The sequence below is a fragment of the Symphalangus syndactylus genome, chromosome 12, assembly GCF_028878055.3.
Source record: "Symphalangus syndactylus isolate Jambi chromosome 12, NHGRI_mSymSyn1-v2.1_pri, whole genome shotgun sequence".
Taxonomy (NCBI): Eukaryota; Metazoa; Chordata; class Mammalia; order Primates; family Hylobatidae; genus Symphalangus; species Symphalangus syndactylus.
In genome coordinates this window covers 28202328-28226019 of record NC_072441.2, presented here as the reverse complement: position 1 = coordinate 28226019, position 23692 = coordinate 28202328, and the positions used below count along the sequence as shown (strand labels likewise).

Below are 23692 nucleotides of genomic sequence, written 5' to 3'. Positions count from 1 at the left end.
CAAATACTGTTTTACACTGATACCCATTACCAATTCAGCCATCATCTAAGTACTTACTCTTACATGTGATATTGTCAGATTTATGGAGCACAGGATTTCTGTTGATATAAAGGCTAATAAAAAGCCTAACAGGTTTCTACCATTTTTCCTAAATGAAAAATTGACCTAAGGGTGTTACTAATTCACCCTATCACAAAAAATAATAAGAGAAATAAAATGGAAGCTTTCGGAACCAGTGGAACTTGAGCTTCATGTTCCCAAATTAACAACCCAATAACTATGTACGGCTTACTAGAAAGTCCAGCTCCAAAGAATCCTTGAGACCATTGTTTTCATTTTATTTTAGGATTTGATACTGAAAGATGTGTCGTGAGGACTCTCTCTCTCTCTGATATTATCATGTCCAGCACGCAAGCTGTTCATTCAGCGTTTGTCACACCTGCCTGGTCTTTGGAAGCCATTGAGAAGTGTGTCTTTTGCCGTTGTTTCTCAAATAATCTGATCGGTGTCTTCTTTCAATTTAATTTAACTAATCTTATCAAGAAAATGAAGCAGTAGAAATTTTTTCTTCTCTGATATTCCAATAACTTATTAAGACAAGTTTTGGTTGCGATACGTTCTGCTTCCTATTATAGTTATTTGTGAATGACTTAACATTCCTTCATTGTACAAGCACATCTTATTATCAAAAAGTGTAGTTCTATACGCATTCAAAAATATGTGCAGAGTGTGGTATAGTTTGCTGTATATATGTGGTATATATACAGCAAAGGCTCAATAAGGTTTTTCAATTGAATTACCACCTGATGATCTTCAGATTGCACTTCCCCAGAGGATATTTCCCTCTCAGACTCAGTCAGTTCCTTGTTTTATTTCAAAACACCCTTTATTTCCTCATAGGTTTTACATAATGTTAACTAACAATTAATTAATTATAATAATTCACTTAATAACTGTTTAAATAAATTCTTGAAAGAAATACCTGTACCTGTCTTAATGATCACTATTCCTACAGCTAACATAGTACCTGTAAGGCACTTAGGGGATATTTTATAAATGGCTAAGAATGCTTAACCAATTACCTCCTTGTTTCACAGTTACAGAGACTAAATTTTTACTCTACTACACCATAACATCTGCTCGTTTATTCTCTCATATCCCATAACATATTAGAGAATATATCTCATAATATATGACCTTTGTAGATATGTTTGGCTTACATCCAAAAATAACAAACTTTGGCCTGCATTTTATTCAGTGAAATAATCCTCCTCCACTTCCCTGCTGCCTCATAAAGGAGTATTTTAGAGTCAATAAAGCAGCTGACAAATTTCCCAGCGTCCTTGTTTCTGTTTCTTTTCTGTTTTGCTACTCACTCTCCGGTTTCCTCCTTATTAACATACCGACTTGAGATGAAGTTGTTCTGTTAAATTTGTTAGAAGAAGTTTAGACAAGGAAGGGATTTGTAGATTTAGTTATCTTTGCTATTTCCTATGCTCTGCTCTCTTAGATCATCAAGAATTGAGTATTCATTTGGGAGAACAATTCCAGACAAATCTCATGAAATTTTCTAATGACAAACTTAGTTTAAATAAAAAAGCTGGTAAATGCAACCATAAGAGATATTTGATTTATTTCATTAGATCAATATTTTTCTGGTTGTTACTGTCCTATATCACAGTTGGAAACCAAAATGTAAAAAACTCTATTTTCTGATAGGCCAATATTTTACTATAGTAGTGTATAAAGTGGAGATAGTAGGCCGGGCGCGGTGGCTCACGCCTGTAATCGCAGCACTTTGGAAAGCCGAGGTGGGCGGATCGCGAGGTCAGGAGATCAAGACCTTCCTGGCTAACACGGTGAAACCCCGTCTCTACTAAAAAATACAAAAAATTAGCCGGGCACGGTGACGGGCGCCTGTAGTCCCAGCTACTAGGGAGGCTGAGGCAGGAGAATGGTGTGAACCCAGGAGGCAGAGCTTGCAGTGAGCCCAGATCCCGCCACTGCACTCCAGCCTGGGAGACAGCGAGACTCTATCTCAAAAAGAAAATAAAAATAAAAATAAAGAAGGAAATAGTAAATAATACATTACTCAGAATGCTACCACAATGTACATACAGCTTATTTATAGAATACAAATGTGCTCTGTTAATTATGTTACCTTAAATGAAATCTTCCCTCCATCCACATGATAGAACAGGATTTTTTCTCATTTACTGAGGAGAGTGAGAAAGAGAAACGGATCCCCTTGGAGCTGAGTTCCTCCAAAGTGGAGTGTCTTTATCTTTGTTATCTTTCTACATGATGCAAACAATTGGCTTGTCCCTAAGCAGTCATGCTGTAATTAGTCAATAAGGACAGTAAACAGGGGTCCCACTCTCTCTCCAATAGTTCACTCCTCCAACAAAATGATTTGCAGAGTTAGTTTAATGGAGTACTGTCACCAGATTAATGGCCTCACTTTGAAACAATGTCAGCCTCTTGACTGGACATGTTTTTGATAGGTGTCCTGGCACATAGCTACAAGTAAGAAACTATTAGCTTGTAACAATGTTTTATTTCTCTGAAGCCTTCAGATTGTGTACTTTGTTTGCAGAAATACACCAAATCATCATATTTATGTTTCTTTATTTTACAAAAATAAAAAAATGTGCTAACGTTTTGTTTTGTTTTCATTTTTGAAAGGTGACATAAAAGTGTTCTGAAGCGCTACATAGTTTCATGTTCCAGTTGTGAAAGGCAGGGAGAAAACATCCTATAAAATACTGTATTTATTTCTCTCCAAAAACACACACACACACACACACACACACACACTTCTCTATCCAGTAAGTAGAGGATAGTTGTGTCTGTGAACACAAGTTGGTTTACAAAACAAAACAGCTTCTGTTCAAAGACTCACTTCTATACCTTTTTTTTAAAAAAAAAGATCTCAAAATACCTGTTGTATTTCACACATTTTTCTTGCATGTCATGCATTTCTGTGTTCTGAAGCAAAGCACAGTAGAATTGATTGTGCTGGAAAAGCTTACTTTCTGAGAGAGACATCTGTTTTAGTTATGCATTTTTGGTGTCTAAGCTTTTTTAAGTCTGGCCAACTTATACTGAAGTGCTCTGGGGACATTAGCAACTAACCCTATTTGGATGGAATCAAATATGAGATTATTCTACATAAAATATTACTTCTTTGTATCTGATAACTTTAGAGCAATATTCCATTGTAGTAAAATTAGTGAAACTGATCATCTAAAAATGAATTTGGGGGCACTTTTATTCACATAAAGAAATATTGGCAGCAAAAAATATATTTTTTCCTGAATAATCTGATTATTTTACTATTTTATTAAATTGGTAAAATTGAAATAAATTAGTAAAATTAGATACATTAGACAGCTTTACTGAGTACTTACTATGTGGAGGAGGCACTGCTGGGTGCTAAGAAGAGAAGGATGAACAAGATAACATAAGATGCTGACCTTGAAGGAATTTTGGCAATAGTTGGGGAAACAGAGAGGTGCTCAGGTAATTATCACAATAGACAGTGATAAAAGCTGTAATAAGATTCAAGTACTGGTACTGAGTGCTTAGTGGCAGTACTTAATGGTAGTGGAAGGTAACACCTAATCTATCCTTTGGAGATGCAGGAAAGATTTATGCAAGGATGAAAGGCTCAAATGAGTTAGCTGCTTGCAATGAGCGACAGTGATGAAAGAGAATTCCAGGCAGAAACAACAGCAAGAGCAATTTCCTAAGAGACAGAGAGTATAAGGTGAATTTAAAGAATTGAACTTCATTTAAATAAGGGCCTGAAAAAGCATTATAAGAATTTGGTATGTTATCGTGAGAGCAGTTTTGAGCTAAGATAGGATTTTAAGGAGGGGAGTGGGTGACTTAAAAAGATCATTCTGGGTCTAATGTGGAGAATGGATTAGAGGTGAACAAGATTGGAGATAGGAAGCCCATTAGGAGGTTATTAAAATAATCCAGGCAGAAGATGGTAAGGCTTGAATTTACGTAATGGAACTGGGGATAAAGGAGGTCAACAGTTCAAAAGATGTTAGCATTTCCATTTCTCCCTCTCCACCTCCATTTGTGTAATGTGCATTAACCAGAGGTTTTGCCTATATCTGCACTATGACAGAATGCCTAGAGATCTAGATTCCTTAAGATCTTTGATATTACAAAGTGATAATTTGATAGGAATTTTATGAGTAATTGCTGAAACAACTGCTAGGTACTTGAAGAGGAGAATGGACAGGTCATGTATTTGTAGATATGAATGATGCACTCACAATCTGTCCACAAAAGATAGCACAAAGTGTCAGGCTTCTGAGCCCAAGCTAAGCCATCATATCCCCTGTGACCTGAAGGTATACATCCAGATGGCCTGAAGTAACTGAAGAATCACAAAAGAAGTGAAAATGGCTGGTTCCTGCCTTAACTGATGACATTACCTTGTGAAATTCCTTTTCCTGGCTCAGAAGCTCCCCCACTGAGCACCTTGTGACCTCCGCCTCTGCCCACCAGAGAGCAACCCCCGTTTGACTGTAATTTTCCACTATCTACCCAAATCCTATAACACAGCCGCACCCCTATCTCCCTTCATTGACTCTCTTTTTGGACTCAGCCTGCCTGCACCCAGGTGATTAAAAAGCTTTATTGCTCACACAAAGCCTGTTTGGTGGTCTCTTCACACGGACACATGTGACACAAAGGAGATTCTAGGAAGGCGAACTTGGTCTTGGCCACTTAATTAAGGTAAAAGTTCAAGGACATTGCAGTGTCAGTATTAAGACAGAGGACTAGTGTTATGTGTTGAATTGTATCCCCAAAAAGATGCTGAAGTCTTTACTCCCAATACCTGTTAAGTGTGACCTTATTTGGAAAAAGGGTCTTTGATGATTACCAATTTAAGACTAGGTTATTAGGGTAGACTCTGGTCCATTATGTCTGTGTCCACATAGAAAGGAAAAATGTGGATACTGAAACAAATGTGCACAGGAAAAAATACCATGTGAATATTGGAATTATGTTGCCCCAAGCCAGGAAACTACCAGAAACTAGGAGAGAGGTCTCAATCAGAGTTTTCCCCAGTGCTTTCAGAGAGAGCATGGCCCTGCTGACACCTGATTTTCAATTTCTGACCTCCACAACTGTGATACAACGCATTTCTGTTGTTTAAGTGACTTTGTGATATTTTGCTGTGGCAGCCCTAGAAACCTAATACAACTGGAGAAAGGAAGACTTCAACTGGACACATGAGAGAATTTGCTAGATTCAGGAGAAGGAGGACGTGTTGATATGCCAGTCAACTATTTCCCTACTGGACCATACTACCATGTGAGATGCATCCAAATTTTCAGTGGTGTATCTGTCAGTGTTCAGTGTGACCTTCTCACATTACTTCACTGACTTGTGGGAATAACAACTATACTAGTTATCTAGCTAGGCCCGTGATTCTGAAGCAGAACATTGATTCCAAAGCCCTCCTAACTTTCTAGCCAGTACTCCTGTATTCAACCTATCTCCTTCTTTTATGCCTTATCCTTTTTCTTATCCCTCTTTCTCAACCTAAGCACTGAGATGTCTCTGTTCAACTATATTAACTTTGGGTAATAATATCAATATCCTTCCTCTGTTCTGGGTTCATTCCCTATTTCCCCACATTCTCCAATACCCTGTCTAGTAGGCAGTATTACTTCTATCAGTGAATTGAAACCAGCTGCAAGCAGATTTTGATGAGTGAAACTAGAATATGAGGCTGTCCTGAAAGCAAATATCTTTTTTTATTCATGTTTTTAAAATTATTTTATTGAGATATAACATATACAGAAATGCATATATCTTAAATGTATGGCTTGATAATTTCTACTTATATACATGTTACAGGTGAATTTATATTCCCATGTTACCACAGCTTAGAAGAAGATTATGATTACTAGTTTTTTAAAGTTTGCCTCTTCTGGTGAGTGCGTAGTGGTGTTTCACTGTGGTTTTAATTTGCACTTATTTGATGACGTGTCCGTATCATTTATGTTTGGCTCTTGTAAATAACATGGCTCTTATTTTATTCCAATAAGACAAATTTTAATAATAAGTTTCATAGATTTATATTTACCGTGATTACAGAAATATTTGGATTTTTTTTACTATTTATTTTATACTTTGTGGGCCATTCATAATAAAAAGAAAGCTAGGGTGGCAATATTAGTACTTGTGTAGTGAAGAACTAACTTTACCAAAAGAGAAGTCTGGCCTTTGTCTTGGCTCCAGGAGGTAGCCTCCAAGTAATTGGAGTGTCTTTGTTATGGTGGGCCTGTTAGAACCCACTTGATAGAGAGCTATGCTGATTAGGTGACTGATGGTTAGCTCCTAGATAGTTTATGCTAAGGAGTTGACTAGGTTGGATTTGGCCATACTGGAAAGATCAACCCTATATTTTTATATTACCCTAACCCCAGTGGAAGCAAGAACTAACTGGAGATTGAGTCAGTGGACAATGATTCCATCAACTGTGTCTACACAGTTAGAGTCCGATTTAAAAAAAAAAAAAAAAAACAAGACTCTTGACACTGAAGCTCAGTGAGCTTTCCCTGGTTGGCAATACTCTTGAGTATCGTCACCCTTTGACACTGAGAAGATGATGAAAACTGTGTTTGGAGCTCTCTGAGTCTTCACCCTATGCATCTCTTCTAATTTGGGTATATATATATATATATATATATATATATATAATTTATGTATATATATATTATGTTATATATATATTATATGTTATATATATTATATGTTATGTTATATATATAATATGTTATATAATATATATATATTAAAACTATAACTTTAAGTATTAGACTTTCTTTTAGTGAGTCCTATGAATTTTTCTCTTGAATTATTAAACCTGAGAGTGGCTGTTGAAACACTCTAATTTGTCACCAACTGGTCAAAAGTAAAAGTGGCCCTGGGGACTCCTGACTCTTAACCTGTGAAGTTTAGCCTACATCGGGTCATATTAAATTATACAGAATTTAAGATGAAGAATGTTATTAAGAATAAAGAGGGACACGATATATTATAAAATAATAAATTTCTTAGGAAAATATAAACAGTCTAGTTAAACAGTCATAAAACATGGAAAGCAAAATCTGCTGGAACAAAAAAAATAATTTATCACTATAATGGGAGATATTAATGTACTTTTATTAATCAGTCAGTTAGGCAGTGAAATAAATTAATAATGATATAGACAATATGGACAGCATAATTAACAATTAATGAGTTTCATTTATCTATCTATTTAGCACCTGAGAAGTAGAAAATGTACATTTTCAAGCTCACATGAAACATTTTTTAAAAAATGACTGTGTGCTAATCATAATGAAAGTCTCAATAAATTCAAAGACAATGATAATATATACAACTTATATTAAAAAAAAAAAAGAAAACTGTGCCCTTTTACTGAATGTACACTTTTACCTGTGTTTCTTTTTCAAGTAAGAGGCCTCTGGTACACCAAATAAGATCACTTGAGCAATGGAGTCTCTTTCTAATAAAAGTGATTGCAGGATCTGTGGAGAGCCAGGAAGCCTTTAAATTTTGGCTCCTGTGGTCTGCCAACTTGATATTGGGAGATCACTCTCAGTGTGTGTGTGTGTGTGTGTGTGTGTGTGTGTGTGTGTGTGTGTATGCCTGTGCATGAAGCTTAGCACCCCTCATTGACTTTACTCCAACTCCTTACTTCGTATCTTTTCCTCGACTATTTCTTGACTTTCTTGGGAGGCTGCTGGCATAGCTGTCTCAGTAATTAATGTTATGGAAAGTCTCATCAATGATGCCGAACAGAAAAATGAATTCCAATATGCACAAATGTATAATATTAACATTTAGCTCTAGGGTATTGTTCTTAATTGTCTTTCATTATAATTTGTTTCATAACTGCTTCAATTGATCTTACAGCGATTCGAAATATTGTAATTGCAGGATGAAGTCCATTTAAAGATTGAAAAATAAAAAATGATTCCAGGACCATGAGTTCCTTTGTTCTTTGTTTTTGATTTGTAATATTGCAGACCAGTGATTTTGCCTATGCAGTGCTATACTTTACTTTGTGCCGGGGCTCCCCAAACTCTAATGTGAAAACCAATCGCCTAATCATCTCGTTAAAGTGCAGATTCTAAGAGGGTCCGGGAAGAGGACTGAGATTCTGAATTCCTAACGAGCTCCCAGATGTTTCTTGTACCTAAAGTGTGGTCAGCAGACTGCACCTTTGCACATCAAAGCACTGTATTGTTCTGAACTGTACTATCTTATTCAACATAATACAATAATTGGACTCGTTCAGATATTTAACCCTGAATCAGTTAAAAATATTTTAGAAACCAAAAAACGTTTTTAAGAAAATATAAGATAAAACAGTATTTAAACATGGTGAGTTAATAAATAAATTATGTATATAGAACATAAACATTTGTTGTTAGGTCTGTTGAGAGGACCTTTTTTTCAACAAATGTGTTCACATACTTATTGCAAGAAAGAAATACCATTTGTTTTAATTTGATTTTGTAGTATTTACCAGTAGATGGCAGTACATATTCAAGCTTATGGCAAGACAGTTCCTGTAACTAAAACAGTGTCCCCTAACATTCAAGAAGGCAGTCTTTCTGTAAGTCCTCCTCAAGCCCCAAGACAGAGTCATGGAACTCTTATTTGCAATGCATTTTTATTTGATATAGGCTCTAAACATCCTTTTTTATTCAACTTGAATGTTAATAAATATTTTCACTTTAGAAAATCAGAAAAACACTCCAAGAGGTCAAATGAGAAAAAATGAAGTTAGGACTATAGCAGATGGAGATTTAGTTTACATTTGCACATTGGGTGTGTGTGGGGGGGGGAAATAATCCTCTTTCAAAGCAGGTATCAAATAAAACACAAATCTGGAATTGGGGTAAAGAAAATATTTAAAAAGATTATTGCAAGAAGGAAAGAGAATAGAAGGAGGGGAATTGTAATAGAAGGAGGGGGACTACTGTAATAGATCATGAGACCTGCCAGTATTCAAAGGTTAAACAAAAAGAGTTTTCCTTTTATAATAAGAAGTAAACAAGGCTAGAAAAAAATTAGGTGTGGAGAAATGGGATGAAGGGGTGGACAGCAGATTGGACAGTAAATAAGAAAGTGTGTTACTGAGATTATTCTCAGGAGTTGCTGTTAAGGGGATGTCTGCTGGTTTAGTCTGAAGGTGGTTCAAAGTTCAGGGACCTAGGGGAAGCAAAGATGCTTTAACAAAGTTTGCTTAACAAGCATTTTGTTCTCATTGATCAGTGGGGACCAGCAGTTCAGTTAACTATTAATGAAGCAAAGAATGGGAGTTTGGAGGGTTTTGTCTAGATTGGTCATAGGTAAACGAAGGAAAGCATCCCTAAATAAGTCATAGGGAAGGCTGTTTCTTTGTAGTAAAGGATCTTCAGGGACACAAAAGGATGGGGATATTTCTTTAACACCTTTGTTTTCCAAGATCCCTGGGTTCTAGTAAAATTCTACATTGTCATAGCTAAAAAGTCTAAATAAGAGATTTAAATGTATTTTTATAGTGATTATTGCATTTATTCCATACGTGTTTATTGGAATTCAAGCAATGTGTAGGAATGGGCTCTGGTCATTTAATGGTCCAAATGTTATGGTTAAAAATGCTCCCCAAGGATCTTACTACATATCCAGTCCAGGGCATTCTACAGTTATGTAGGTAATTTGAAAAACATGGTTTGATTTTTTCTAAATAATGTAAGTTAATAAGCCAAAGTAAATGCTTAATAAATGTTTGTTTGATAAATGAATGATAGAGCAAGTAGATGGAGAATACATGTTCTGCATTAAACATATTGTTACATGTTTATATATTTGACTGAACTGAATAAGACCTAAAAGTTAAATTTCTCAAAATATTTCATTGCTGCTCATGGACAAAATCTTCCCAGGTATTTCCTATGAAGCCTAAGTGCTGCTTTTCAGGGTGCACTTATGTCTTTACTTGTCAGTTTACAAAATCTAATTTTTCTGTCTTTCTAGAAGTAGTATGGTGACTTATACCTTTCTGACTAAAACAGCAGCAACAACAACAAAAACAAGGTTTATGGACATAAACTGAGGGAATGAGGGCATATTTCAATTCCTATACCTAACATTAGGATTTCAAAAATAGGCCTTCTCTGCATCTCCTACTTTTGAAGGGGCTGTGGTTTCAGGTGGAGAGTGAGGGTCTGCGAAACATCATTTATATTTAAACACTTAATATATGTTTCTCATCTAATGCCCTCAATAGCATTGCAGAGTACATGTTTTAATAATGTTCTTGTAGATTGAAATATTTTCCCAAATATGCAGAAATAAAACACGAAAGTGAGAGAGAGGGCTGTGAGTAAATTCATATACATATATGAAAATATTTTAATTATATTTATATATATTATATATTATATATATTATATATATTATATATATATATTAGATATATATATTTTATATATATATATTTTAACAAAATAATTGCTCTATCCTCAAACAGGGCAACATGCTGGAAGATACAAGGCTAAAATAAAAATTGTCTCTGCAGTTAAATTTTTCTACCTAAAGAAACCAACTAATGTAGATGTCAGGATAGCATTCTGTCTGAGTATAGGGGAAGCAACAGAGAGAAGTGATAAATTCTTCAATGGACGGAGGTGACGATCAAGAAACACTTGAGAATATGTGTCATGGGTTAGATGTTCTCCAAAAATTTGAGTCTCTACTTCCACAGTGTGAAGCTGGTGCTGGGAGCGGAATCTCCAGACAGGAACTACGTTTCTCCAGCCTCCTTTGTGTACGGTTGCAGTGATGTGCTCTCATCTATGAGAAATTCTCCCCAAAAAAAGCTAAGCAGAAATGATGTGTGCCACTTACGGTCTAGGTTTCTCCACTCTCCTTCCTTTTTTTCACTAGAAGCAGAGGACTCTGAGGCTCCAGTGAATGAATGATAGAGCAAATAGATGGAGAAGCCTGTGAATGAATCACCATGTGGAAAACAGAAACATTGTTATGTGGATGAAAAATAGAATTATATTAATTTAAGGGATTGAAATTTTGAGGAGTAGTTACTACAGCAGTTACTGCCACTATAACTATTATCGAAGTTACCCCTCATCTGAGTTATGACAAGTTAACTCACGTAGCTCACATAATTTTAAATTGTGAGGAATCTTATACATTATTCCAGATTTTCATTTTATACAAAAGACATATGCCTACAGGAGAGTGGAGGTTACATTGCTAATAGGTAATTAATTTAGGTCTAGAATTTTGGGCTTTCCTGCCCCAAAGCCCTTTCTAGGGGAGGAAGGTGTCATGCTGCTTTTATATGGCACTTATGAAAATTACCCCATTTAACTTTTTATTGACCTTTAAGTTTATTTCTCTGTATTCAACAATCTGCAAACAATTAGTCATGGTTTTTCTTATTATCACCTACTGTGTAGCTAAAGACAGCTATTTTCCATAAAAAATAATCACAATTATTTCTTGGTCTTAAGCTAAGATGTATAATTCCTTGAACAGTTTCACATTTATTTTATCTGAATTATCTTAAAATAAAAATGCCCACATCCTTGGTATTTTTCTTAAATAAGTGTATCTCACAACTGCCTAGTAGAAAGAATACTGGGCTAGAAATAAAAATTATATTCAACTTAGCAAATATCTCTGACATACTTATTATATGTAAGTCTCTGTACTAGTCTTGACCAACTTGCATTTTTAAGGAAAATGGTTGCTAACCAAATATCATCTCCAGTTCGAACATGGTAGAATTATACTTTCCAGTCTTTTTGTTGTTGGCTGGGAATCCTGTGATGAGTAATGGGTGGAAGTAACATCTTCCGGACCAGAGAAGTTAATTGCTCGTGGACACTCTTCAGAATATTTTTTTCCCTGTGGCATAAATGCAATCAGTGTTCAAGTCTGTGGCTGCTCCATCAGCCTGTGTCTCTCAATGGCAGCATCGATATCTTCTTCTTACCTATGATGGACCTGTAGCAGAGCAATCAGCAAACCTCCATTGTTTCAGTATGTAGGAATTTGGAGAGTATTACTGCAGCAGAACCTAATCTATGCTGACTGAAATAATGATGTTTCTGACATTATAAATGTGATCTTGAAAAATTCATTAAACTTCTTGGATGTCTAGCCTGCAATTTGGGAATTAACTGCTGTTTAGAGACCAAGTTATATAATTATGGAAAATACTAGACTAGGAGTCATAAATCCTTAGTTTTGTTGTCTACCTGGTCACTAATCTGTATAACTTTGGGAATGTATTCCTTCTCTAATTTATTCCCAAATATCTATTGAACACTTATTGTGACTAAGTACTAGAAGACACAGATGAATAAAATCTTATTTCTTGCCCCCATAGGAGCTCACAGGTGACACAGAGAGACAGAGAGATGTAAGTAAATATGATGAGACGTGGTGAGTTATAGTAAAGGTAAGTGCAGATTTTTATGAGAAGTGTAGAAGGGACAATCAGGTAAAGGCACAGGGGAGTAAGGGCGGGATCACAGAAAAGTCATTTCAACTTGAAACTTTTTATTAGAAGAAGTAGCATATTTAGCAAGAGAAAGAATATACGAAAAGATCTAAAACTGTATATTTTAAAAGAATTATCTCCTTTCTTCTCTAAAACTCATATGTCCAATTATTTGAGTGGGTTTTTATTTTCTGGACAGGAGCAAGATGTAGATGGTTCTGATGTTTGTCAAGGTATTTTAATGGACAACTTTTAAAAAAATCCAATAATCTTTTGTGTATTTTCTGGAACCTACAAAAATAAAGTAAATTTTCTCTTCATTAGAATATTCAGCTGTACATACATTGTGGCCAGGGATAACAGTACAAGCATTTTTGCATATAGAAAGAAGATTTCTTAAGGTGTTTCAGATTATTAATTTTTAATGTCCTCATAAATGGCTTGTGTATTTGTATATGTGCATGTGTGTGTTTTAATAGTTATTCATTCCAAAACTACAGGAAAAACTGAGGTACATTGGTACCTCACCTTGTCATGGCAATCTTGAAGAATATACATGATGTCCCAAAGCATTTCTTAGAGTTTTCTATTATTAAGACTAAGAAAAAGGGCATTAATTATTATTTATTTTTTCTTTGAATACTAGGAACAATCATAGTAGCATCTAAAGTTGTTTGTTTTATATTTATTTTAATTTCTTTAGTTCTCAACAGTGTAATCAAATGTGTTACATACATAAAATCTTATTATTTTTAATGATTTTTATGGAGAATTAAGGGATGGGTCCAAAAAGGAAAAAGTGATTCTCCTCGTATCACCTTTCACTGTAGCTAGTACTGCTGCCGCAGTGCTATACTGAAGAAGCAAGCACCCGGGAGTATCAGGTAGTGCCCAGCTGTAGGGTAAATAATGACCAGAGTTAGAGCTGAAAGCAGGAGAGAAAACATATCTCATGTGGTAGCAACAGCGAAGGAGATGACTCACAATCAGACATGTGACATGCTCACTTTCCCCCAAATAAGCTAGAGAAAGGGAGGCTAACATTCTATGTTTACAGTATGAATGTGCCTGTCATAGTTCGATAAAAGTTAGTACCTCTCTGTGGCACATGGGTCTGTAGAATGGTAGACCCAAAGCTTGAACATGAGCAAGAAAAGATCCCCAAATAAAGGGAAGGATCACTCTGGGAAAGACCAATGGGCTTGATGTTAATCTCACATGATAACAGAAAGCTATTAAAGAATTTTGAATAAGGGAAATAATAATAAGATTTGTGTTCTGTAAAACACTCTCCAATAGATGTGTTGAAGATCAATCAAAATTAGGAGGAAGTGGGAACCCAAGGCAGCCACAAACAGACTATTACTGTCATATTTTCAGTATTTGGTGCAATATGTGGCTGGCAGAAGATGCACAAGAATATTTGGGGTATGAAATAGTGGAGGCAATGATGAGGACCTGAACTACCTTAGTGTCTCTGGGTTAGCGAGATATGTAGGATATAAAACTAAACAGCATGCGGATCGCTGATTGGATATGAGATAAAAAGAATAATTTCAAAATGACTCAGATTTTTAGCTTGAATGAGTTCTGATGGCTTCACCTGAGGAAGGGAAATCAGAGGGAGAATAATTTCACATAATTAACGATCAATTTAGCCTACCTGGAGCTTAACTTCTTTATTTTTTAAATGAGGAAGGCAAACTAGGAAATCTCTAAATTGTCAGCCAGCTCCAACAATGTATGATTTGACAATTCTAAATATGTGATAAAAGAAAATACACTGCCATAAAAAAAAGTTGGTGCAAAAGTAATTATGCTTTCAGGCTGTTAATTTTAAATCATTATAACTAGGCTCAAACACATCTTTGTTAATCAAAATAGAAGCCATTACAATCAACATATTTTTGCCAATGAAAAATAAGTTTGTTTATTCCTGTAGCGTAAAAATCCATGCTTCAAGATTCGACAAACTCTTAGACAGCATTTTTTGCATCTTGCTCATTGTAGAAACATTTTCCCTGCAAAAAGTTGTTGAGATGCTTGAAGAAGTGGTAGTTGGTTGGCAAGAGGTCAGGGGAATATGGCAGATGAGGCAAAACCTTGTAGCCCAATTTGTTCACCTTTTGAAGTGTTGATTGTGTGACATGTGGTTGGGCATTGTCGTGGAGAAGAATTGGGCCTTTTCTGTTGACCAATGCCAGCTGCAAGTATTGCAGTTTTCGATGCATCTCATGGACTTGCTGAGCAAACTTCTTAGATGTAATGATTTCATCAGGATTCACAAAGCTGTAGTGGATCTGACCGGCAGCAGACCACCAAACAGTGACCATGCCCATTTTTGGTGCAAGTGTGGCTTTGGGAACTGCTTTGGAGCTTCTTCTTGGTCCAACCACTGAGCTGGTTGTCGATGGTTGTCATATAAAATCCACTTTTTGTTGTACATCACAATCTGATTGAGAAATGGTTCATCGTTATTGCATAGAATAAGAGAAGACGACACTTCAAAATGATGATTTTTTTAAATTTTTGCTCACCTCATGAGGTGCCCAGTTATCAAGCTTTTCCACCTTTCCAATTTGCTTCAAATGCCGAACGACCATAGAATGATCGACTTTGAGTTCTTCGGCAACTTCTCATGTAGTTGTAAGAGGATCAGCTTCGATGATTGCTCTCAATTGGTCATTGGCAACTTCTGCTGGCCAGCCACTATGCTCCTCATCTTCAAAGTTCTCGTCGCCTTCGCAAAACTTCTTGAACGACCACTACACTGTAGGTTTGTTAGCAGTTCCTGGGCCAAACGCATTGTTGATGGTGTGAGTTGTCTCTGCTACTTTACGACGCATTTTGAACTCAAATAAGAAGATGGCTTGAATTTGCTTTTTGTCCAACATAATTTCCATAGTCCAAAATAAACATAAAATAAATGGGAAGTAATAAGTCATTAACAAAAAAAAAAACACAAAGTGAGAAGTGTTCATTAAAGTGATTTATAACATAACCACATTTATTTAAGAATGTATTCCAGTATCGGCCGGGCGCGGTGGCTCACGCTTGTAATCCCAGCACTTTGGGAGGCCGAGGCGGGCGGATCACCAGGTCAGGAGATCGAGACCACGGTGAAACCCCGTCTCTACTAAAAATACAAAAAAATTAGCCGGGCGTGGTGGCGGGCGCCTGTAGTCCCAGCTACTCGGAGAGGCTGAGGCAGGAGAATGGCGTGAACCCGGGAGGCGGAGCTTGCAGTGAGCCAAGATTGCGCCACTGCACTCCAGCCTGGGCGACAGAGCGAGACTCTGTCTCAAAAAAAAAAAAAAAAAAAAAAAAAAAAAATGTATTCCAGTATCAAATGGCAAACTTCAGCAATGCAAGAACTTTTGCACAAACCTAATATTAATTATTATTGGTAGAAACATTGGCTTCCAACAATGCAGTACTATTACAAGGGCCCAGTTAGCACTGAGTAAAGAAAGACAATTATTCACAGACTCTTCCTTGTCTTTTTTTTTTTTAACGTCATCTAGTATCTTACGCATTGTTTTCTTCTCAGACAGCTTTATATAGCTTACGCATCTGCTTAGTTTGTGAAATATAGATGCTCCTTGACTTAAAATGCCATTACATCCAGATAAACCCATTGTAAGTTGGAAATAACATAAATCGAAGATGCATTTAATACACCTAAACTACCGAACATCATAGCTTAGTCTAGCCTACATGGAATGTGCTTAGAATACTTATATTAGCCTCCAACTGGGTGAAGTTATCTGGCAACACAGTCCACTATAGAATCTCTGTGTTTACCCTCACGATCCTGTGGCTGACTGGGGGCTGCGGCTCACTGCTACTGCCCAGCAGTACCAGAGAGTATTATACAATATATTGCTAGCCTGGGGGAAAAAAATCACCATTCAAAATTCAAAGTATAGTTTCTACTTAATGCATCTAGGTTTTGTACCATCATAAACTCAGAAAATCATAACTTGAACCATCGTTAAGTTGGGAAGCATCTGTACTATGATCTCAGTTTATTTAATTTTTTATTCCTCATAGTGTGTTTTCTAATATACTCCCATTTTTTTTCATCGTTAGGTGCCTGCTTGTGTTTTGATCTCAATTTTATTTCCATTCACTTTTTGTTAATTTTGAATTACTTATTCTTAAGGTGTTAACAATTCTAATTTTCTTGGCATTATTTGAAAGACAATGTTTTTACTCTTAATCATACTCTTGAGGGAGGGAGAGCACCAGGATAAATAGCTAATGTATGGAGGGCTTAATACCTAGGTGATGAATTGATAGGTGCAGCAAACCACTTTGGCACATGTTTATGTAACAAACCTGCACATCCTGCACATATACCCTGGAACTTAAAATAAAATTAAATTAAAAAATAAAAAATATACTCTTGAAATTATTTATAAAGATAAATAATCAGAAAGTAAAACGATAATAAAAAATACTTTCACATTAACAACCAATGTAAACCAGGAATAATTTTAATAAGAAATGCATGTGATATTTTAGGGACATATCAGAATGCTTGAGTAAATGAAGCAATGCACCATATTTCTGGATGAGAAGACTGAATATTGTTAAAATGTCAGTTTGTCTAAACTTACATTGTAGGTTTATTATAATTAAAATAAAATTCCCATTAAAATATTTTTACGTGATAAAATTATGTTAACATTCTTCAGAACAATGCTCTGAAACAAGCAATTAAAAGGAAAAAGTGATTTATTAAGAGTGCTCTCAGAAGAAACCTATGAGGGAGGGAGGTAAGCAAGCAGCATAAGGAAACAAAACAAATTAAACAACGATATAATTCAGATCATATACTTTCAGTGGAGCAATCTCACTCCCAAGGGAGTGAAAATTGGTTGTTGGGAGGTGAAAGATGTTATAATGTTGTGTAGCCCTCCAAAACACCACAATACACAAATAAATACACAGATGGTCTCTCATGGCATGAAAATTTCATGGCAGTGGATGATTAGGGAAAAAAACTGTCTATGAAGTTTCTTTAGGGGACAATAGTGGAAAAAAGGGGGCTGAGAAACACAATTTTATGTGAAATGTAGCCTCAGAATGATCTTAAGAAGGTTTCTGGAGTATAAATTGCCCAAAGTTTATTCTGTCTTTAGGTAAGCGAGACTCATATCATCAGTCATGAGATATGCACCATCCTGGAGTGAGGGGGCGTAATTTCCAGGCATGTCCTTGTGCAGCAGCTCTAATCACTGAAGAGCCATTCTATGGAGGAGGTTGCCTGTGTGAGCCATTAGCAGTGACATTCATAGCAACTGGGGGATGGCCACACTGAGCAGTGTATACTGTGGAAGGAAGAGATTTAGTCGTCATTGTTTTCACACTCTATAATGTTTTGCATAGAAACCTATGAAATTCAACAAACTATTAGAACTAAAAGGAGAGTACTCAAGGTTGCTGGCTATAAGATTAACACATAGAAACAACTGTTCCTCTATACTGGTATGAAACTACTAGAAAACAAACAGAAATTAAGATATTATTTTCAAAGAACAATAGAATTCTGAAGTATTTAAAAAGAAACCTAACAAATACTCACTATTTGGGGATAAACACTATCAAAGAACATTAAAAAGACATAGATAAAAGATATTTATGGATAGTATGAGTTAACTACTCAACCAATCAAAATTATGGAGGGTTTTAAGAAAATAATTAACAAATTTCCAAATGCCAATTGTAGCACTATTTGAAATAGTGAAAAGGTAAGAAATACTTAAGTGTCCGTAAATAACAAAGACACAGCCACATAATGGAATATAAAAAATAGTGATCCAGACCTATGTTACTGCTATGGTGAGATGTCTAATGTATATTAAGGGGAAAAAGCCAGTTGTAGAACCCACTTGTGTGTGGAAGTGTCTTTGAAATTAAGTAATGAGTAGAGGCTAGAGGAATTTTGAGAAGTAAGCTAGAAAAAACCTAGATTGCCTCAAATAGACTTTTTGTAGAAATATGGATGTTAAATTCCACTGGCAAGGTCTCAGAAAGACACGAGGAACATATGTAACATAGTTTTTCCGCTTTCTTTTCTGTGTTTATCCAGAGTTTAAGTTTTATTTTTAATTTACAAACAATAATCACATATATTTGTGGGGTATAAAGTGATATTTTATATGTATCCACTGTGGAACAATGCCCTGGCTAGAGGCTGGATAGTTCCCCTTCTTGAGCAGCTGCCTAAGTCCACACTGTAACCACATCCCTTATCAAGCTCTCATATTATGGGCCATTATGCATCAACTTTAATCACCCCAGAGCCAGGTACCAGGCAACTAGAGAAATTATTCAAATTAGCCATTCAACAAGGAGCCCTTGAAATCTAGCACACTTCATTCCATTTGAGGTACAGAAACTTTCCCCTAAAGCTCCAGCTTGCTATTACCCTGTCTCCAGTTGCAACTCCCCATGTGGCTCTGCCTGCAGCCTTCTCTCATTTCAAGCCATAAATAATAAAAAGTTATGCCTTTTATCTGAGTATTCCTGTATTGCATCTTGCCATCAAAAGAATCTTTAAATTTTACAAAACAACATACTCTTGGAAACAGAAGTAAAGATAATCTTTTTTTATATATGCAGAAAGCTTACCTTCATTGTGTCCTACACTTGTAAGGGACGAACTTGGATATATAGCTGAGATTTCCAAGCAAAGTGTTGAAGCCAAGGCTTAGTTTCTTTTTTGCTACTTATGGTAAAATGTGAGAGGAAGAGATAAATTGAGGAAACAAGTATTAAGCAAAGAGGAATCAGAAATTGATGATTTTGGACATTCTCAGTTTATCTAGACTTTAAAAGATGCTATAATGAGGAGATTCACTGTCAGAAAAGCTTGCTCTGAGGAAAAGCCAAGAATTTAGCTGGACAACCTTTTGCTAATTTCTTAGAAGTAACAAAAGCTCACAGTCAGTATTCAGTCACACAGAGGACTCTTTGAGGAGCTTAGTTGTCTGACTCATGGATCCTCTCAGCTATCTCTGGAAAAGCCAAAATTAGAGAAAGAATAATCCAGAAAAACCTGTGGAGGACCCACTTGTCTAATGGAGTGAATTCCTGTGACATACACAAAAGACTCACTCACTGATATTTGAGAGTGTTATATCAGAAGAAACATGGCTAATTTTGCTCTAAAAGGACAGAGGAGATGAAATGAAATAAAGCTGTTGGACTTCCAAAATTCTATAGGCAGGAAGCAGGCTGATAAAACCATTTAGTTGCAAACACATGCTATCCTGTAACATAAAGGAAAAATGACTCTGAGGGTGGAACCGCTGGCATAGAGGGATGAGCGTAAAGTCACAGAAGATTATTCCAGGCCTTAAAACATAATGGAGTTGGCCTTGCTGGATTTTAAAATTGCTTGAGAGAACCAACTCTTTTTTTCTTTTTCTTGATTTCTGAATGGAATTGTCCATAATTCTTCTACTATGGCTATCCTACCATTATATTTTGGAAGCAGTGAAATTGTTTTCTAGGATTTTGCTAAGAGAGTAACTTGGATATTTAGCTAAGGAACTTTCTGAGCAAAGTTTTAAAGGTATGGCTTGATTTCTGTTTGCTGCTTGCAGTAAAATGCAAAAGGAGGCAATTATGATAGGAGTAAAGAGAAATTTGAAGACGTACATTTTGAAGACAGAGAAAATTGCCACAAGCCAAAAAATAAGGACAGCACATAGAAACTGAAAAAGGCAAGGAAACAGATTCTCTCTCAGAACCTCCACGAGGAACCAGTCCTGACAACACTTTGACTTTAGCTTACTGTGACTACTTGTGGACTTCTGACCACCAGAAATGATAAAGAGTAAACTTGTACTGTTAAAGAAGATAAATTTGTGGTAATTTGTTATTGTACCAATAAGAAATGTGTGTGTGTATCTATGGGAATACTATTTAAGTAAAAACACATTTATATGATGCTTATTATAGCCCACACATTTTACTAAATGTTTTGTACAAATATTCTTATTTGATTCTAGAAAGAATCTTATTTACTTTGCATTTCTATATGTCTATATATGGATGTATTATGTATGTGTGTGGATATATATATATTTCATACATAAAAAACCTAAAACTTAGGTTAAGTAACTGGAAAAAGGTCAAATAGCCAGGAAACTTTGTATCCAGAAACTTTACTGAATTCATTTATCAGTTCTAGGAGCTTCTTTAGTTCTGTGCTTTTAACCATAAGGTAAAATTGTGATCTGGATAATCTTTTAAATACAAGAAGAAAAAAAGAAACCTGGAAATAAATATTACAAAATGTTAAGCAGTATTACTTTGCAGGTTGAACATTATGAACATGTTTTTCCTTCTTTTTACCTTTCTGTATTTCTTTTGTATCAGGTGTATATTATTTTCATCATGTGAAAATCAAACAAACATAATACAAAACTTTACTTCTGTGTAGAATTGGATTTTCTAGATATTAATGATTTGTACTCTTCTTCAGACAATCACTTGATACTAGCTCTATTTTTTTTTTTTGAGACAGAGTCTCACTATGTTGCCCAGGCTGGAGTGCAGTGGTACAATCTCGGCTCACTGCAGCCTCTGCCTCCTAGGTTCAAGCAATTCTCCTGCTGTAGTTTCCCGAGTAGCTGGGATTACAGGCATGTGCCACCACACATGGCTAATTTTTATATTTTTAGTAGAGATGGGGTTTTGCCATGTTGGCCAGGCTGGTCTCAAACGCCTGACCTCAGGTGATCCACCTGCCTCAGCCTCCCAAAGTGCTGAGATGACAGCTGTGAAACATATCACCTGGCCTATGCTAGCTCTCTAAAGTAATTTTTCACATAACTACATGGTCTGGCTAGTGATCGTTTTTCAGAATAACAAATGATTAGAAATTGATGTCTAAGATTCTTTGAATCAGATTGTGAAAGATAATACACATAGAAGAATATAGCAACAACTGATTTGTTGAATAAAAAAATATCACTTTTTTTGACATGGAAAAGCAGATTATTTTGGTTCAAAATGAGTTTCTAGAGTACAATAGACAGAATTCTGAGATGGTCCCCAGACTTCTACTTTCTGGTACAGATTCCCTGTATAAACCCCTCCTCTTGAATGTGGGCAGGACCTGAGAATATAATGGGGGAGTTATTCTCTTAATTAGGTTATTTTATATACAACTACATGCTTTGAAGAAGTAAGGGGAAATGCTAACAAAAAAAGTCCAGGACCAGATGGATTCACAGTTGAATTCTGTCAGACATTCAAAGAAGAATTGGTACCACTTCTATTCACAAGTTAGAGAAAGAGATGGAATCCTCCCTATATAATTCTATGAAGCCAGTAGCACCCTAATACCAAAACCAGAAAAGGACACAACAACAACAAAAAAAGAAAACTATAGACCACTATCCCTGATGAACATAGATGTAAAAATCCTCAACAAAATACTAGCTAACCGAATCCAATGGCATACCAAAAAGATAATCCACCATTATCAAGTGGGTTTCATTCCAGGGAGGCAGGGATGGTTTACCATCTGTAACTCAATAAATGTTATACACCACATAAACAGAATTAAAAAGGAAAATCACATGATCATCTCAATAGATGCAGAAAAAACACTTGACAGAATCCAACATCTCTTTATGATTAAAACTCTCAGCAAAATGTGCATAGAAGGGACATACCTCAATGTAATAAAAGCCATTTATGACAAACCCACAATCAACATTACACTGAATGGGGAAAAGATGAAAGAATTCCCCCTGAGAACTGGAACAGATAAGGATGCTCACTTTCACCACTTCTATTCAGCCTAGTACTGGAAGTTCCAGACAGAGCACTCAGACAAGAGAAAGAAATAAAGGGCATCCAAATCAGTAAAGAAGAAGTCAAACTGTCACTGTTTGTTGATGATATGATCATGTACCTAGAAAACCCTAAAGACTCATTTAAAAGCTCCCAAAACTGATAAATGAATTCAGCAAAGTTCCTGGATACAAAATTAATGTACACAAATCAACAGCACAGCCACACATCCACAATGACAAGATGAGAATCAAATCAATAACTCAAACGCTTTTACAATAGCTGGAAAAAAAAAAAAAACCATAGGAATGAAAGACCTCTCTGAGGAAAACTACAAAACACTGCTGAAAGAAATCATAGATGACACAAACAAATGGAAACACATCCCATGCTCATTGATGGGTAGAATCAATATTATGAAAATTACCATACCACCTGATATGGTTTGAATGTGTTCCCACCCAAATCTCATCTTGAATTGCAGCTTCCATAATTCCCATGTGTTGTGGGAGGAACCCAGTGGGAAATAACAGAAGCATGGGTGCAAATTCCCCCATACTGTTCTCATGGTGGTGAATACGTCTCATGAGATCTAATGGTTTTGTAAGGGCAAACCCCTTTTGCTTGGCTCTCATTCTTGCTTTGCTTTTTCTTCATCTTCTACCATGATTATGAGGCCTCTTCAGCCATGTGGAACTGTGAGTCCATTAAACCTCTTTCCTTTATAAATTACCCAGTCTCAGGTATGTCTTTATCAGCAGTGTAGAAACAGGCAAATACAGTAAACCGGTACTGGTAGAGTGGGGCACTGCTGTAAAGATACCCAAAAATATGGAAGTGACTTTAGAACTGGGTAATAGACAGAGGTTAGAATAGTTTGGAGGGCTCAGAAGAAAACAAGAAAACATGGGAAAGTTTAGAACTTCCTGGAGACTTGTTGAATGGTTTTAACCAAAATGCTGATAGTGTTATGGACAATGAAATCCAGGCTGAAGTGGTCTCAGATGGAAATGAAGAGCTTGTTGGGAACTGGAGTAAAGGTAGCTCTTGCTATGTTTTCACAAAGAGACTAGCAGCATTTTGCCACTGCCCTAGAGATTTGTGTAACTTTGATCTTCAGGGAAATGATTCAGGGTACCTGGCAGAAGAAATTTCTAAGCAGCAAAGCATTCAAGATGTGACTTGGGTGCTGTTAAAAGCATTCCATTTTAAAAGGGAAACAGAACATAAAAATTCAAACAATTTACAGCCTGATGATGTGATAGAAAAGAAAAACCCATTTTCTGAGAAGAAATTCATGCCTGCTGCAGA

The 23692-nt window shown here is 36.0% G+C and overlaps 1 protein-coding gene across 2 annotated transcripts in view; it reads left to right on the top strand.

Moving 5' to 3' along the window:
• Nucleotides 1-23692, top strand: part of LRRIQ3 (leucine rich repeats and IQ motif containing 3) — a 416288-nt gene that overhangs the window by 193461 nt on the left and 199135 nt on the right. The window contains exon 8 of one of the 2 annotated variants that reach the window (XM_063624032.1): nucleotides 12449-12481. The exons of the other annotated variant lie outside the window; for it this stretch is intronic. Within the exon in view, the coding sequence (XP_063480102.1) occupies nucleotides 12449-12481 (33 nt within the window). The remainder of the gene's footprint in view (nucleotides 1-12448; nucleotides 12482-23692) is intronic. 2 annotated transcript variants of the gene reach the window in all.